Source organism: Aquarana catesbeiana, linkage group LG12, assembly GCF_042186555.1.
Source record: "Aquarana catesbeiana isolate 2022-GZ linkage group LG12, ASM4218655v1, whole genome shotgun sequence".
Classification (NCBI taxonomy): Eukaryota; Metazoa; Chordata; class Amphibia; order Anura; family Ranidae; genus Aquarana; species Aquarana catesbeiana.
This window is the reverse complement of record NC_133335.1, coordinates 103528621-103543484: the sequence shown is the minus strand read 5'-3', so window position 1 is coordinate 103543484 and position 14864 is coordinate 103528621. Positions and strand designations below refer to the sequence as shown.

At 47.7% G+C, this 14864-nt stretch overlaps 1 protein-coding gene across 1 annotated transcript; it reads right to left on the bottom strand.

Moving 5' to 3' along the window:
• Positions 1-466: 466 nt before the first annotated feature.
• LOC141114520 (uncharacterized) lies at positions 467-4801 on the bottom strand. The gene is made up of 2 exons (XM_073608241.1): positions 4618-4801; positions 467-4394 (listed from the first exon to the last, which is right to left on the bottom strand). Exon 2 carries the CDS (start codon positions 4156-4158, stop codon positions 481-483), a length of 3678 nt encoding a protein of 1225 aa, XP_073464342.1. The 5' UTR covers positions 4159-4394; positions 4618-4801; the 3' UTR covers positions 467-480.
• Between the last annotated feature and the right edge of the window lie 10063 nt (positions 4802-14864).

Below are 14864 nucleotides of genomic sequence, written 5' to 3'. Positions count from 1 at the left end.
TCTGCAACGATCAAGTCTGCCATCTCCACTGCTAAGACAGCAGCACAAAGCTCCAAACGTGGAACAGTGTGAGCAGGACGTGGAGCTAGTTTGGACTTTCCCATGATAAACCCAGCATAACTTTGTCCTTCAAAGTCCATTACTCTAAGGTAGGCTACAGCTGCTATTGCCATAGTGGATGCGTCTGAGAATACACACAATTCTCTTTGCTTTGTGGCAGACAAAGAAACAGGGACATATGACCTTTGGATGATAAGTTGTTCAAGCTCTATTAATGAGTCCTTCCACAACTTCCACTGCATTTCTTTCTCCTTAGGTAGAGGTGTATCCCATTCACTTTGTTCATGTTCAGTAGTAATTTCTCTCATAAGAGCATTGCCTTGCATGGTTATGGGGGCTACAAATCCTAGGGGGTCGTAAAGGCTGTTGACCGTGGACATGACACCTCTTCTCGTGAATGGCTTCTCTTCTCTGGATACTCTAAATGTAAAGCTGTCGGTTTTGAGATCCCAACTGAGCCCTAAACTTCTTTGAAGGGGCAGTGAATCTGTTCCTAGATCCAGGTCCTTGAGGTCTTTTGCACGGTCCTCTGAGGGAAACGCTTCCATGACTATTGGACGCTATTTTGTGTAACCTTACGTTAGATTCTGCTAACATCTCTCTTGTTCTTTTCAGGATGTCGATAGCCTCTTCATTGCTGGAGAAAGAAGCGAGTCCATCGTCTACATAAAAATTCCTCATGACAAACTGTTTGGCGTCTGTTCCGTGCTCTTCTTCACCTTCCTGTGCTGCTCGTCTCAGGTTGTAGATAGCTACAGCTGGAGAGGGGCTGTTCCCGAACACATGTTTAACATCTTTGTTAAAGTCATTGTTTTCATACCACAGGAACCTCAGGTAGTCTCTGTGATCTTTGCGGACAAGGAAACAGTAGAACATTTGTTGTACATCTGCTGTTACTGCAACGCGTTCTTTTCGGAACCTGATGAGGACTCCAAGGAGTGTATTATTCAGGTCAGGTCCACTGAGGAGGACATCGTTTAGGGAAAGGCCTTCATACTTTGCACTGGAGTCAAATACTACTCGTATCTGTCCTGGTTTCTGAGGATGATACACTCCAAATATTGGCAAGTACCAACATTCTTGTTTTTCTTCCAATGGTGGTGCTATTTCAGCTTGACCACTGTCGAAGATCTTTTGCATGAAATCATGGAAGTGTTCCTTCATATCTGTCTTTCTGTCTAGAGTGCGTCGCAATGAGGTGAGACGCTTCACTGCTTGTCCTTTGTTGTTAGGAAGGTGACGTCGTGGTGAACGGAAAGGTAGTGGAGCTACCCAGCTGTTTGACTCATCTATAAAGACTTCTCTGTCCATGATCTCAAGGAACAGGCTATCTTCAACAGATGGTGCTGGTTTGTCATCATCTCGCGTTCTTTCAAACACTTTGCATCCTAGCTCATCTGTATCTTCAGATGAGGTTTTGGCCTCCATGTAACTCTGAACTTTCTGCTGTTGTATTGGGTTGACTAGTCTCTCTTTAATCTGTATCCTGTTGATACAGGGGCTAAGACATGATGTGCGGCCATTTTGCAACATGTTTGTTTTGTAGACATTCACTTTTGCCGGCTTGTGAGCTCCATCCAGACATACATCACCAATGATGACCCATCCAAGGTCAAGATGTTGTGCAAATGGTGCATTGTGTGGCCCATTGTATTGCTCTCTGACCTTGTGCACTCTCAGTATGTCTCTTCCAAGTAGAAGGATAATTGCAGCACCTGGGTCCAGTACTGGAATCTTGTCTGATATTTGCATCAGATGAGGGTAGTAACATGCAATTTCAGGTGTGGGTATCTCTGATCTATCATCTGGTATCATATCACATTCTATGAGAGTGGGCAGAGTCAGCTGCGTTTTCCCATCTAATGACTCGATGATGTAGTTGTTTGCTCTTCTCCCTGATGTCTCCACAACTCCTGAACATGTCTTCAAAGTATACGGAGTTGGACTTCCTCTGTCCCCGAAGAGGTCAAAGAACTCTGTTCTTGCCAAAGATCTGTTACTTTGTTCATCCAAGACTGCATACATTCTGATTGCCTTCTCTCTGAGGCCTGCAGGATACACCTTGACTAAACATATCTTGGAGCATGATCTAGAGCTAAATGTGTTTGTGCAGATCTCAGTGCACTTTGAGGTTATTGCTGGTAATGCACTCTCATTTTGCTCCCCACCATGATCTTCTTGGGTTACCAGATTCTCTGTTTTCCATGGTGCTGGTCCTGGGTGTAAAGCAGACAGATGGTTGTCATTATTGCATTCTTTGCATCGAATTGTCTTCATACAGTCTTTAGCAACATGTTGAGTTGAACCACAGCATCTGAAACAAATGCGCTTGTCCTTAAGATAAGATTTGCGCTCCTCTATTGTCTTGCATCTGAAACTGCGACATTTTCTCAGTGGATGAGGCTTGTTATGTAGTGGACACTGCTTATCTGGGTCCTCAATTTGCATTCCTGAGCTTTTATCCTGGTTGGCCTCAAACTCAGTCGGTACTTCTGTCTTCCGTACAGACACTGTTGCTCTGCGTTCTTTATTGTGCACTGAAGGTTGTTTCTCTGTCTTTACAGAACTGGAGCCTCCCATGTTCAAAAAGGCGAAGCTTGGGTCATTGCGTATTTTAGCTTGATTCACAATGAATTTGGCGAAGAAGGAGAAAGGTGGAAATGCTACCTGATGATCTTCCTTGTATTTTGATGCTTGCGTGATCCATCTTTCTTGTAAGCTGTAAGGAAGCTTCTCGATTACCGGTTTCACTCCACGTGCTGTATCCAAATATGAGAGGCCTGGCAGGTATCCACCAGCCTTTGCCGCCTCCAGCTCTAAAAGTATGTCCCCAAGCTCTCTCAGCTTCTGATTGTCTTTGTTTGTTATTTTTGGATAATTTTCAATTTTCTTCAGAAGTGCATCTTCAATTACTTCAGGTGACCCATAGCAGTCTTCCAATCTCTGCCATAACATTGTAAGCCCTGCTGTCGCATCATGAACATGTACTGACCTGATTCTTTTGGCTTGCTCAGTGGACTCTGGTCCGAGCCATTTGGAGAGTAGATCAAGCTTTTCCCTGTCTTTCATATTTAATTCTTGGGTGCTGCTTAAAAAAGATGACTTCCAGGCCCAATAGTTTTCTGGACGATCATCAAACTTCAGGAGACCAGAGCTCACCATTTCACGGCGTATCAAGTATTTTGTCACATCTGTGACTCCTGCTGCCTCAGGTGGGCATTTTCTGGGAACAAACACAGGGCATGTCTGTGGCTGGTAAGACAGTTGGGATGCTTGGTTAAACCCACTATAGTCGTGTGGTTGTTCTCGTTTACTGCAAGTCTTTCTGCTATAGGCCGGATTTTTATTTTCCCGTGGAGGGATTATGTCACCATTCGTTTGATTTCCTGAAGGACCAACAGATTGGTCTCTGAGTATGTAACTACTTGGCTTGTTATAGTAAAGTTCTGGTTCAGTCTTGTAGCATCGAGCTATGTCAAAGTTGCCTGCTGCTAGCGGGACCCTGGATGATTCTAATGCATCATTAGACTGTTGATCAGTGTCCATGTTTGCGTGCAATTGTACATACTCACAAGTGCGTTGGATTGCACTGAGTGGTGTCATCTGGGTATCTATCACAGAGGGCTCTCTGTACTGTTCTTCGGCAGCTCTCATGAGCACCTCGGCTTCAGCTAAGGCTGCTGAAGCTATTTTTTCTTGCTTGATAATATGTAAAGATGCTTTCACCTCTGCTTTTCTTCTAAGTGCTTCAGCTTTACTTTTAGCTTTAATCATATGATGTTCTTCATCTATGCAGCCCTGTTCTCTTATCATTTCAGCTTCACGTATTGCATAGGAAGCCAGTGCACGCGCGGCTTCTGCTTTTGCATGGGCCCTGGCAGCTGCAGCACTGGTGGATGACAGGTTAGAGCAGCTTGAATGTCTAGAGCTAGTGCGCTTGGACCTGGCAGATTCAGCACTAGCTGATGTCTGATCCGACTGACTAGAGACTCTGGAGCTTGTGCAGCGTGACCTGTTGGTTGGCATATTGTGTATGCTTTCCTCTGCTTGTGTATGCTGAGGGATGACTGGTGTAGTATCCTTGTCTGTGTGCTGCATGATGAAACAGATTACTTCTTTGTAATGTCTGTGGCTGTAGAGGTTAGCTGATGATGAGCAGAGTGAATCCACTCTTCTTTAGATTAGGCCCGCTGTGTTAAAAGTCTTTTTACTGTTCTGCCCTCACAATGTGTTCAAAGTACAAGGCTTGGCAGACAGCTAACAGCTTCCCAATAAAGACTCAGGAGGAAGGGCTAATAGTTGTAATCTTTACTGAGAATAAGTTTTTTGTAAAACTGCAAAACACAAATTATAATAATATGCATTAGCATTTAACATTACATCACAAATGCAAATAGTAACAGGCATGCTACAATACTGTTAAGGCACTAGCTAGCACAAATGAGGCCTAGCTGAATGAACTCCCTGACAGAAACATCCTACCAACAAACAGATGAAATGTAGTTGAATTAGTAGAACATATACTAATTAATTGAAAACTAATGACAGCCTACTTACAGACTTATGCTTCCAAGGCCAGTATTAAGAAATAGTGGAGGTCTTTATCATGCTTCCTTCACTGTAGAAAGATTATCTGCTGGACAGGAAGTGGGTGTAATATACTACACTTCCTGTTAATAATGGATGCCAAATTAAAGCAACAGTACGATCAGTAAATATATACCTTATAATGATCAGAACAGTTCCTGTTATCTTCCTACTGACAGGCAGACTTGTCTTGTTACAGTATTTACAGCTACAGCTACCTGAAGAAAATTGCTGGTGTTCTTTTGATCCTATTAGTACCACAGTCAGGCAGCTAGACTATTTACAGTTAGTGTAGTCCATCCTCCTCACAGTGTTCAGCTAAAGCTACAAGTTAGTTTAGTGTGACCTCTGCACAGTGTACAGCTAAAGCTATAAGTTAGTGTAGTGCGACCTCTGCACAGTGTTCATCTAAAGCTACAAGTTAGTGTAGTGCGTCCTCCTCACAGTGTTCAGCTAAAACTACAAGTTAGTGTAGAGCGCCTCTGAACAGTGTTCATCTAAAGCTACAAGTTAGTGTAGTGCATCCTTCTCACAGTGTTCAGCTAAAACTACAAGTTAGTGTAGTGGGACCTCTGCACAGTGTTCAGCTAAAGCTACAAGTTAGTTTAGTGCTACCTCTGCACAATGTTATTCTAAAGCTACAAGTTAGTGTAGTGCGTCCTCCTCACAGTGTTCAGCTAAAACTACAAGTCAGTGTAGTGCGACCTCTGCACAGTGTTCAGCTAAAGCTACAAGTTAGTTTAGTGCGACCTCTGCACAGTGTTCAGCTAAAGCAACAAGTTAGTGTAGTGTGTCCTCTGAACAGTGTTCATCTAAAGCTACAAGTTAGTGTAGTGCGTCCTCCTCACAGTGTTCAGCTAAAGCTACAAGTTAGTGTAGTGCGTCCACTGAACAGTGTTCATCTAAAGCTACAAGTTAGTGTAGTACGTCCTCTGAACAGTGTTCAGCTAAAGCTACCTGTAGAAGGTTGGTGGTGTTTTCCTGATCCTATCACTACCACAGGCAGCTAAAGTATTTACACGTTAGTGTAGTGCGACCTCTGCACAGTGTTCAGCTAAAGCTACCTGTAGAAGGTTGGTGGTGTTTTCCTGATCCTATCACTACCGCAAGCAGCTAAAGTATTTACATGTTAGTGTAGTGCGACCTCTACACAGTGTTCAGCTAAAGCTACCTGTAGAAGGTTGGTGGTGTTTTCCTGATCCTATCACTACCGCAGGCAGATAAAGTATTTACACATTAGTGTAGTGCGACCTCTGCACAGTGTTCAGCTAAAGCTACCTGTAGAAGGTTGGTGGTGTTTTCCTGATCCTATCACTACCGCAGGCAGCTAAAGTATTTACACGTTAGTGTGGTGCGACCTCTGCACAGTGTTCAGCTAAAGCTACCTGTAGAAGGTTGGTGGTGTTTTCCTGATCCTATCACTACCGCAGGCAGCTAAAGTATTTACACGTTAGTGTAGTGCGACCTCTGCACAGTGTTCAGCTAAAGCTACCTGTAGAAGGTTGGTGGTGTTTTCCTGATCCTATCACTACCGCAGGCAGCTAAAGTATTTACACGTTAGTGTAGTGTGACCTCTGCACAGTGTTCAGCTAAAGCTACCTGTAGAAGGTTGGTGGTGTTTTCCTGATCCTATCACTACCGCAGGCAGCTGAAGTATTTACACGTTAGTGTAGTGCGTCCTCCTCACAGTGTTCAGCTAAAGCTACAAGTTAGTGTAGTGCGTCCTCTGAACAGTGTTCATCTAAAGCTACAAGTTAGTGTAGTGCATTCTCCTCACAGTGTTCAGCTAAAACTACAAGTTAGTGTAGTGCGACCTCTGCACAGTGTTCAGCTAAAGCTACAAGTTAGTTTAGTGCGACCTCTGCACAGTGTTCAGCTAAAGCTACAAGTTAGTGTAGTGTGTCCTTTGAACAGTGTTCATCTAAAGCTACAAGTTAGTGTAGTGCGTCCTCCTCACAGTGTTCAGCTAAAACTACAAGTTAGTGTAGTGCGTCCTCCTCACAGTGTTCAGCTAAAGCTACAAATTAGTGTAGTGCGACCTCTGCACAGTGTTCAGCTAAAGCTACAAGTTAGTGTAGTACGTCCTCTGAACATTGTTCAGCTAAAGCTACCTGTAGAAGGTTGGTGGTGTTTTCCTGATCCTATCACTACCACAGGCAGCTAAAGTATTTACACGTTAGTGTAGTGCGACCTCTGCACAGTGTTCAGCTAAAGCTACCTGTAGAAGGTTGGTGGTGTTTTCCTGATCCTATCACTACCGCAGGCAGCTAAAGTATTTACACGTTAGTGTAGTGCGACCTCTACACAGTGTTCAGCTAAAGCTACCTGTAGAAGGTTGGTGGTGTTTTCCTGATCCTATCACTACCGCAGGCAGCTAAAGTATTTACACGTTAGTGTAGTGCGACCTCTGCACAGTGCTCAGCTAAAGCTACCTGTAGAAGGTTGGTGGTGTTTTCCTGATCCTATCACTACCGCAGGCAGCTAAAATATTTACAGGTTAGTGTAGTGCGACCTCTGCACAGTGTTCAGCTAAAGCTACCTGTAGAAGGTTGGTGGTGTTTTCCTGATCCTATCACTACCGCAGGCAGCTAAAGTATTTACACGTTAGTGTAGTGCGACCTCTGCACGGTGTTCAGCTAAAGCTACCTGTAGAAGGTTGGTGGTGTTCTCATACTGTAGGCAGGCAGTTGATTTTGCTAGCTGCAGTATCAGTATATATATATATATATACTATATATATATATCCCAGCTTAGTGCAGCTACAGGCCATTAGTATGTCTGGTAGACCAACAAGGAGAGGCAGACAGTCACAAGCCAATAAAAGAGGGCAAGCAGGCTCTGTGTCTAAAGGCAACGGTGCTGGTAGTGGAGACGGTGCATCCTCATCAGCACGTGGCCGTGGGACACGCTTGACCTTTTTTTCGGCAGCTGGCCATGTTGAGCCGCAACATGCGGAAGACTTGGTCGAGTGGATGACCAAGCCGTCCTCATCCTCCTCATCCTCCCTCACTGATGCTCAGGGTACTTTGTCTGGCAAAGCAGCTGCCAACGTGGCCTCTTCCCTCGGCTCAATGGCATCAGTGACTCCTTCCCTAGCCCCACCATGTCCTCCTGAGGAGTCCCTCGAACTGTTTGACCACAGTGTTGGGTACATGCTCCAGGAGGATGCCCAGCGTTTAGAAGGCTCTGATGATGATACTGAGCTAGATGAAGGCAGTAACGTGAGTACGGACAGAGGGGGTGTCCAAGAAGGACAGCAATCTGGCAGTCATGCTCCCCCTGCTGCAGCATACTGCCAGGTTTGCTCCAGTGATGAGAAGGGAGGGGATGATGAGGTCACTGACTCAACGTGGGTGCCTGATAGGAGAGAGGAGGAGGAGGAGGAGGCACATCACCAACGAGGCAGGATGCCCTCCAGGGGCCAGCCTAAGGGCAGCACACTGACTGCATCACACCGCAAAGCTCCGCATGTGTAGGGCGCTGCTGTCTCTGCGCTTTATTCCAAAAGTTCTTTGGTGTGGGCCTTTTTTGAGACGAGTGCATCAGATCGCACCACTGCTATTTGCAACATATGTCTCAAGCGTATCTCGCGTGGCCAAAACATCTCCCACTTGGGCACCACATGCTTGACCAGACATATGTTGACCTGCCATGCAGTTTGTTGGCAAGCGTATCTAAAAGACCCACATTAAAGAACAAAGAGGACCTCTCCTTGCTCCTCATCAGCTGAGATCTCCAACCCCACTATACCTTCTGTCCTCTCTGAGACCTGCACTGAGAGGAATGAAGGTGTAGAATTAGGTGTGTCACAGCCAAGTACTTGTGGGCAATCTTCTTTCGGTACACCGACGTCAGATTGTACCTGGCAAATTTCCCTGCCCCAGCTGCTGCACCGCCGAAAGAAGATCGCTCCCAGCCATGCCCAGCGGTTGAATGCTAGCTTGGCAAAATTGCTAGCACTTCAACTGCTACCTTTTCAGTTGGTAGACTCTGCCCCCTTCCGTGAGTTTGTGGAATGTGCGGTTCCTCACTGGCAGGTACCCAAACGCCACTTTTTCTCATGGAAGGCGATTCCGGCTCTCTACCGGCATGTGGAAGGCAATGTCTTGGCCTCGCTGGACAGGGCGGTCAGCGGTAAGGTGCATATTACTGCTGACTCATGGTCCAGCAGGCATGGACAGGGATGTTACCTAAGTTTCACGGCGCATTGGGTCACTCTGCTGGCAGCTGGGAAGGATGCAGGACAAGGTGCAGTAGTGTTGGAGGTTGTTCCGCCACCACGCCTCCAAAATGCCACTACTAATGATTGTGACACACCTCTCTCCTCCACCCCCTCCTCTTCTTCTTCCTCCATGGCCTCTTCCTGTGCTTTGTCCTCGGAACCAGCGGTGCTCCGTAGCCATTCAAGGGGCTACGCAAGTACGCAGGCCAAAAGATGCCATGAGGTGCTTGAGTTGGTGTGCTTGGGGGACAAGAGCCACACTGGGGCAGAGGTTCTGTCAGCTCTGCAGGGGCAGGTTCAGAGGTGGTTGACGCCACGCCAACTTAAGGCAGCAATGGTGGTTTGTGACAATGGCACCAACCTCCTCTCCGCCCTCCGACAGGGACAAGTGACCCATGTGCCCTGTTTGGCTCACGTCCTTAACTTGGTGGTGCAGCGGTTCTTGGGCAGGTATCCGAGCTTACAGGATGTCCTGAGGCAGGCCAGGAAAGTCTGTGTGCATTTCCGCCGGTCATATAATGCCAGTGCTCGGCTGGCAGACCTCCAAAAGGAATTTAACCTGCCCAAGAACCGCCTAATCTGTGACATGCCCACCAGGTGGAACTCAACGTTGCCCATGCTGCAGCGGCTGCACACGCAGCAGAGGGCCATCAATGAGTACCTGTGCGACTATGGCTCCAGGAGAGGGTCAGGGGAGCTTGTTTTTTTTCCCCACGCCAGTGGGCCACGAGGATGGTGAGCAATGACAGTGCATGCATCAGTGACACTGTCCCCCTTGTCCACCTGTTGGAGCACACGCTGCATGGAATAATAGACAGGGCACTTGAGGCAGAACAGAGGCAGGAAGAGGAGGACTTCCTTAGCTCTCAAGGCCCCCTTTATCCAGACAGTGTTCCTGCATGCCCGCTGATCACACAGGAAGAGGACGAGGAGGAGGAGGATTGTGTCAGTATGGAGGTGGAGCCTGGCACTCAGCATCAGCAGCAGTCTTTAAGGGATCATTTAGAGTCCCAAGAAACACATGGACTTGTACGTGGACTTGGAGGTGGCTGCGGATCATGTCGTCCTTAGTGACCCAGAGTACTCCGGACCGAATGCCTCAGCAAACCTACACTGCATGGCCTCCCTGATCCTGCAAAGCCTGCAGAAGGATCCTCGTATTCGTGGTATCAAGGAGAAGGACCAATACTGGCTGGCAACCCTCCTTGATCCACGTTACAAGGGTAAGGTTGCGGACCTTAACTTGCCATCGCAGAGGGAGAAGAGGATGAAACATCTTCGGGAGGCCTTGCAGAAAGGTCTGTGCAACGCGTTCCCAGAGACTGGGAGGTTACAAACTCCTGTTTCTGAACAACGTGTTGCTGAGGCTTCGGTCATTCAAAGAAGGAGCGGTGAAGAAGGTGGTCGTCTGACCGATGCATTCAGACAATTTTTTAGTCCGCAGCCCCAAGGTATGATCGGTTCCAGCAACCATCGCCAGCGTCTGTTTTACATGGTGCAGGAATACCTAGGGGCAAGACCTGACCTGAACACCTTTCCCACCGAAAATCCTCTAGGGTTACTGGGTCCTGAGGATGGATCACTGGCTAGAGCTTGCACAGTATGCAATTGAGCCACTGGCCGGTCCTGCATCTAGTGTTCTTTCGGAATGCACATTCAGTGCTGCTGAAGGCTTTGTAACCGATCACAGGGTGCGTCTGTCCACCGACTCGGTCGATCGACTGACCTTCATAAAAACGAATCAGTCTTGGATCACCACCAGATACCAAGCACCTGATGCTGATGTAACCAAATAATTTTTTTTGGAAATGTCAGATCCCTTCAAAGACTGCCTATGCTGATGCTGAGTGACTATCCTGAGTAATTATTCTGTTGCTCCTCAATGATCATGCTGATAGCTTGTAAGAACATTTTTGGTTCTGGGCGCCGCCACCAGTGCCTAAGGCCCAATTTTTCAGCCCCTGTTTAACAGGGGCGTGTAATTACAATTTTTGATGCAATACTTTGCAGCAGGTCTCGTTCCTGTGTTCCAACTAGAGTTTCTGGGAGGGGTTGCAATGTTGTGGCACCAGCACCAGTGCCTAAGGCCCAATTTTTCAGCCCCTGTTCAACAGGGGCATGTAATTACAATTCTTGATCTAATATTTCACAGCAGGGCCCGTTTCTGCGCCCACCAAGATTAACTGTGAGGACTTACAGTGTGTGCCACCAGCACCACCACCACCACCAAAGGCCCAATTTTTCTGACCCTGTTCAACAGGGGCATGTAATTACAATTTTTGATGCAATACTTTGCAGCAGGGTTCATTCCTGCGTTCCAACTAGAGTATCTGTGAGGGTTTGCAGTGTTGTGGCATCAGCTCCAGTGCTTAAGGCCCAATTTTTCAGCCCCTGTATTGTGCCACCACCACCAAAGGCCCAATTTTTCTGCCCCTGTTTAACAGAGCCATGTAATTACAATTTTTGATCTAATATATTTCACAGCAGGGCCCGTTCCTGTGCCCAACAAAAGTAACTGTGAGGGCTTACAGTGTTGTGGCACCACCACCACCACCACCAAAGGCCCAATTTTCTGCCCCTGTTTAACAGGGGCATGTAATTAGAATTCTTGATCTAATATTTCACAGCAGGGCCCATTCCAGCACCCACCAAGATTAACTGTGAGGACTTACAGTGGTGTGCCACCAGCACCACCACCACCACCAAAGGCCCAATTTTTCTGGCCCTGTTCAATAGGGGCATGCAATTACAATTCTTAAACTAATATTTCACAGCAGGGCCTTGTGAGGGCTTACAGTGTTGAGGCCACAAAAGTAATGGGACAATTGGCTGCTCAGCTGTTCCATGGCCAGGTGTGTGTTATGCCGCGTACACACGGTCGGACTTTCCGGCATACTTGGTCCGGCGGACCAGAGTGTGCTGGACAATCCGCCCGTGTGTGGGCGCCGGCAGACTTTTCCGGCGGACTTTTTCCCAAAAGCCCGCCGGACCTAGATTTGAAGAAAGTTTTAAATCTTTCCGCCGGACTCAGTTTCGGGCGGAAAGTCCGCTCGTGTGTGTGCTGGTCCGACGGAAAGCCCGCTCGTGTGTATGCTGGTCCGACGGACCAGATACGACAGGAGGGCAGGGTATTGCATCTCGCGCTCCCTGCAATAGGAAAAACAAATTTTCCTATTGCGGCGAGCGCGGGGCATACCAGGCCCTTAGGTCTGGTATTGATTATAAAGGGAACCCCCTACGCCGAAAAAACGGCGTGGGGTCCCCCCTAAAATCCATACCAGACCCCGATCCGAGCACACAGCCTGGCCGGTCAGGAAAGGGGGTGGGGACGAGCGAGCGCCCCCCCCCTCCTGAACCATACCAGGCCACATGCCCTCAACATGGGGGGTGGGTGCTTTGGGGGAGGGGGGCCGCCCTGCGGGCCCCCCCCACCCCAATGCACCTTGTCCCCATGTTGATGAGGACAAGGGCCTCTTCCCGACAACCCTGGCCGTTGGTTGTCGGGGTCTGCGGGCGGGGGCTTATCGGAATCTGGGAGCCCCCTTTAATAAGGGGGCCCCCAGATCCTGGCCCCCCACCCTATGTGAATGAGTATGGGGTACATGGTACCCCTACCCATTCACCTAGGGAAAAAGTGTAAGTAATAAAACACACTACACAGGTTTTTAAAATATTTTATTAAACAGCTCCGGGGGGGGGATCTTCCTCCGGCTTCGGGGGTCTTCTTCCAGCTTCGGGGGTCCCTCCGCTTCATCTTCTCCCGGCGTCCGGTTGGTTCTTCTCCGCTCTCTTCTCTCCAGTTCTTCGGCCGGCTCCTCTGCTGTCTTCAGGTAGCTCTCTTGCCAGCAGAGGTCCGGACTTCTTGTCTTCTTCTCTTCTCCAGATGTTGACACGACGCTCTCTCCGGCTGGACTGCTCTCCGAGGGCTGCGTTGTGACTTATATAGGCGGAGACCCCGCCCCCTTTTGATGTCACAGTCCCTGGGCATGCTGGGACTGTGACGTTTTAGGGGGCGTGGTCAACATCACCCAGTGACCACGCCCCCTAAAACGTCACAGTCCCAGCATGCCCAGGGCGGCCCCCCTCCCCCAAAGCACCCACCCCCCATGTTGAGGGCATGTGGCCTGGTACGGTTCAGGAGGGGGGGGGCGCTCGCTCGTCCCCACACCCTTTCCTGACCGGCCAGGCTGCGTGCTCGGATCGGGGTCTGGTATGGATTTTAGGGGGGACCCCACGCCGTTTTTTCGGCGTAGGGGGTTCCCTTTATAATCCATACCAGACCTAAGGGCCTGGTATGCCCCGCGACGGGGCTCGCAAGGTGTCAATCTCGCCGATAAAAGCGGCAAGATTGACATCCTTTTCTAGTCCCGTCGCACCTGAGTCACGTTCAAAATGAACGGACTTGTCCGTGTGTGGGCAAGTCCGTTCATTCTGAAAGTCCGCCGGAACTCCGGCGAAAGTCCGTCGGAAAGACGGGCGGACTTAGCCCGCCGGAAAGTCCAGGCGTGTGTGGGCAAGTCCGTCCATTTTAAAGTCCGGCGCACCTGGCAGACAAAGTCCGTCGGAAAGTGCGCCGGACCAAGTAGGATAGAAAGTCCGACCGTGTGTACGCGGCATTATTCCCTCATTATCCCATTTACAAGGAGCAGATAAAAGGTCCAGAGTTTATTTCAAGTGTGCTATTTGCATTTGGAATCTGTTTCTGTCAACACTCAATATGAGATCCAAAGAGCTGTCACTATCAGTGAAGCAAGCCATCATTAGGCTGAAAAAACAAAACAAACCCATCAGAGAGATAGTAAAAACGTTAGGTGTGGCCAAATCAACTGTTTGGAACTTCCTTAAAAAGTTCTGGAGCAACATCCTATGGACAGATGAGACCAAGATCGACTTGTACCAGAGTGATGGGAAGAGAAGAGTATGGAGAAGGAAAGGAACTGCTCATGATCCAAAGCATACCACCTCATCAGTTAAGCATGGTGGTGGTAGTGTCATGGCGTGGACATGTATAGCTGCCAATGGAACTGGTTCTCTTGTATTTATTGATGATGTGACTGCTGACAAAAGCAGCAGGATGAATTCTGAAGTGTTTCGGGCAATATTATCTGCTCATATTCAGCAAAATGCTTCAGAACTCATTGGGCAGCGCTTCACAGTGCAGATGGACAATGACCCGAAGCATACTGCGAAAGCAACCAAAGAGTTTTTTAAGGGAAAGAAGTGGAATTTTATGCAATGGGCAAGTCAATCACCTGACCAGAATCCGATTGAGCATGCATTTCACTTGCTGAAGACAACACTGAAGGGAAAATGCCCCAAGAACAAGCAGGAACTGAGGACAGTTGCAGCAGAGTCCTGGCAGAGCATCACCAGGGATGAAACCCAGCGTCTGGTGATGTCTATGTGTTCCAGACTTCAGGCTGTAATTGACTGCAAAGGATTTGCAACCAAGTATTAAAAAGTGAAAGTTTGATGGATGATTGTAAATCTGTCCCATTACTTTTGGTCCCTTAAAAAATGGGAGGCACATATACAAACTATTGTAATTCCTACACCGTTCACCTGATTTGGATGTAAATACCCTCAAATCAAAGCTGAAAGTCTGTAGCTAATGTACATCTTGTTCATTTCATTTCAAATTCATTGTGGTGGTGTATAGAGCCAAAAAAGTTTAGAATTGTGTCCATGTCCCAATATTGATGGACCTGACTGTATGTGACGTTACATATCACAGAGACCGGTATTGTGGTAATATTGACGTTTATTGAGATTTCCATACATTAGAGATTCCACCATTATTGTTACGTTACTGATTAGTAAGTTAGCGCTGCACTTTTTTTGTGGTGTGGGAACACATAACAGTGCTTAGCGGCAGGCCTTTTACTGACACTTTTTAAATTTACCTCCAGTAGTTTATTGTAAATAGTAGTGTGGTGATTACCTATTATACTAAAGATCGGCATATGGCATTAATAAACAGATGGATTTCATTTGT

What these genes read in the sequence shown, in the direction of transcription:
- LOC141114520 (XM_073608241.1), bottom strand. Translation starts at nt 4,158, where the DNA reads ATGCAGCACACAGACAAGGATACTACACCAGTCATCCCTCAGCATACA.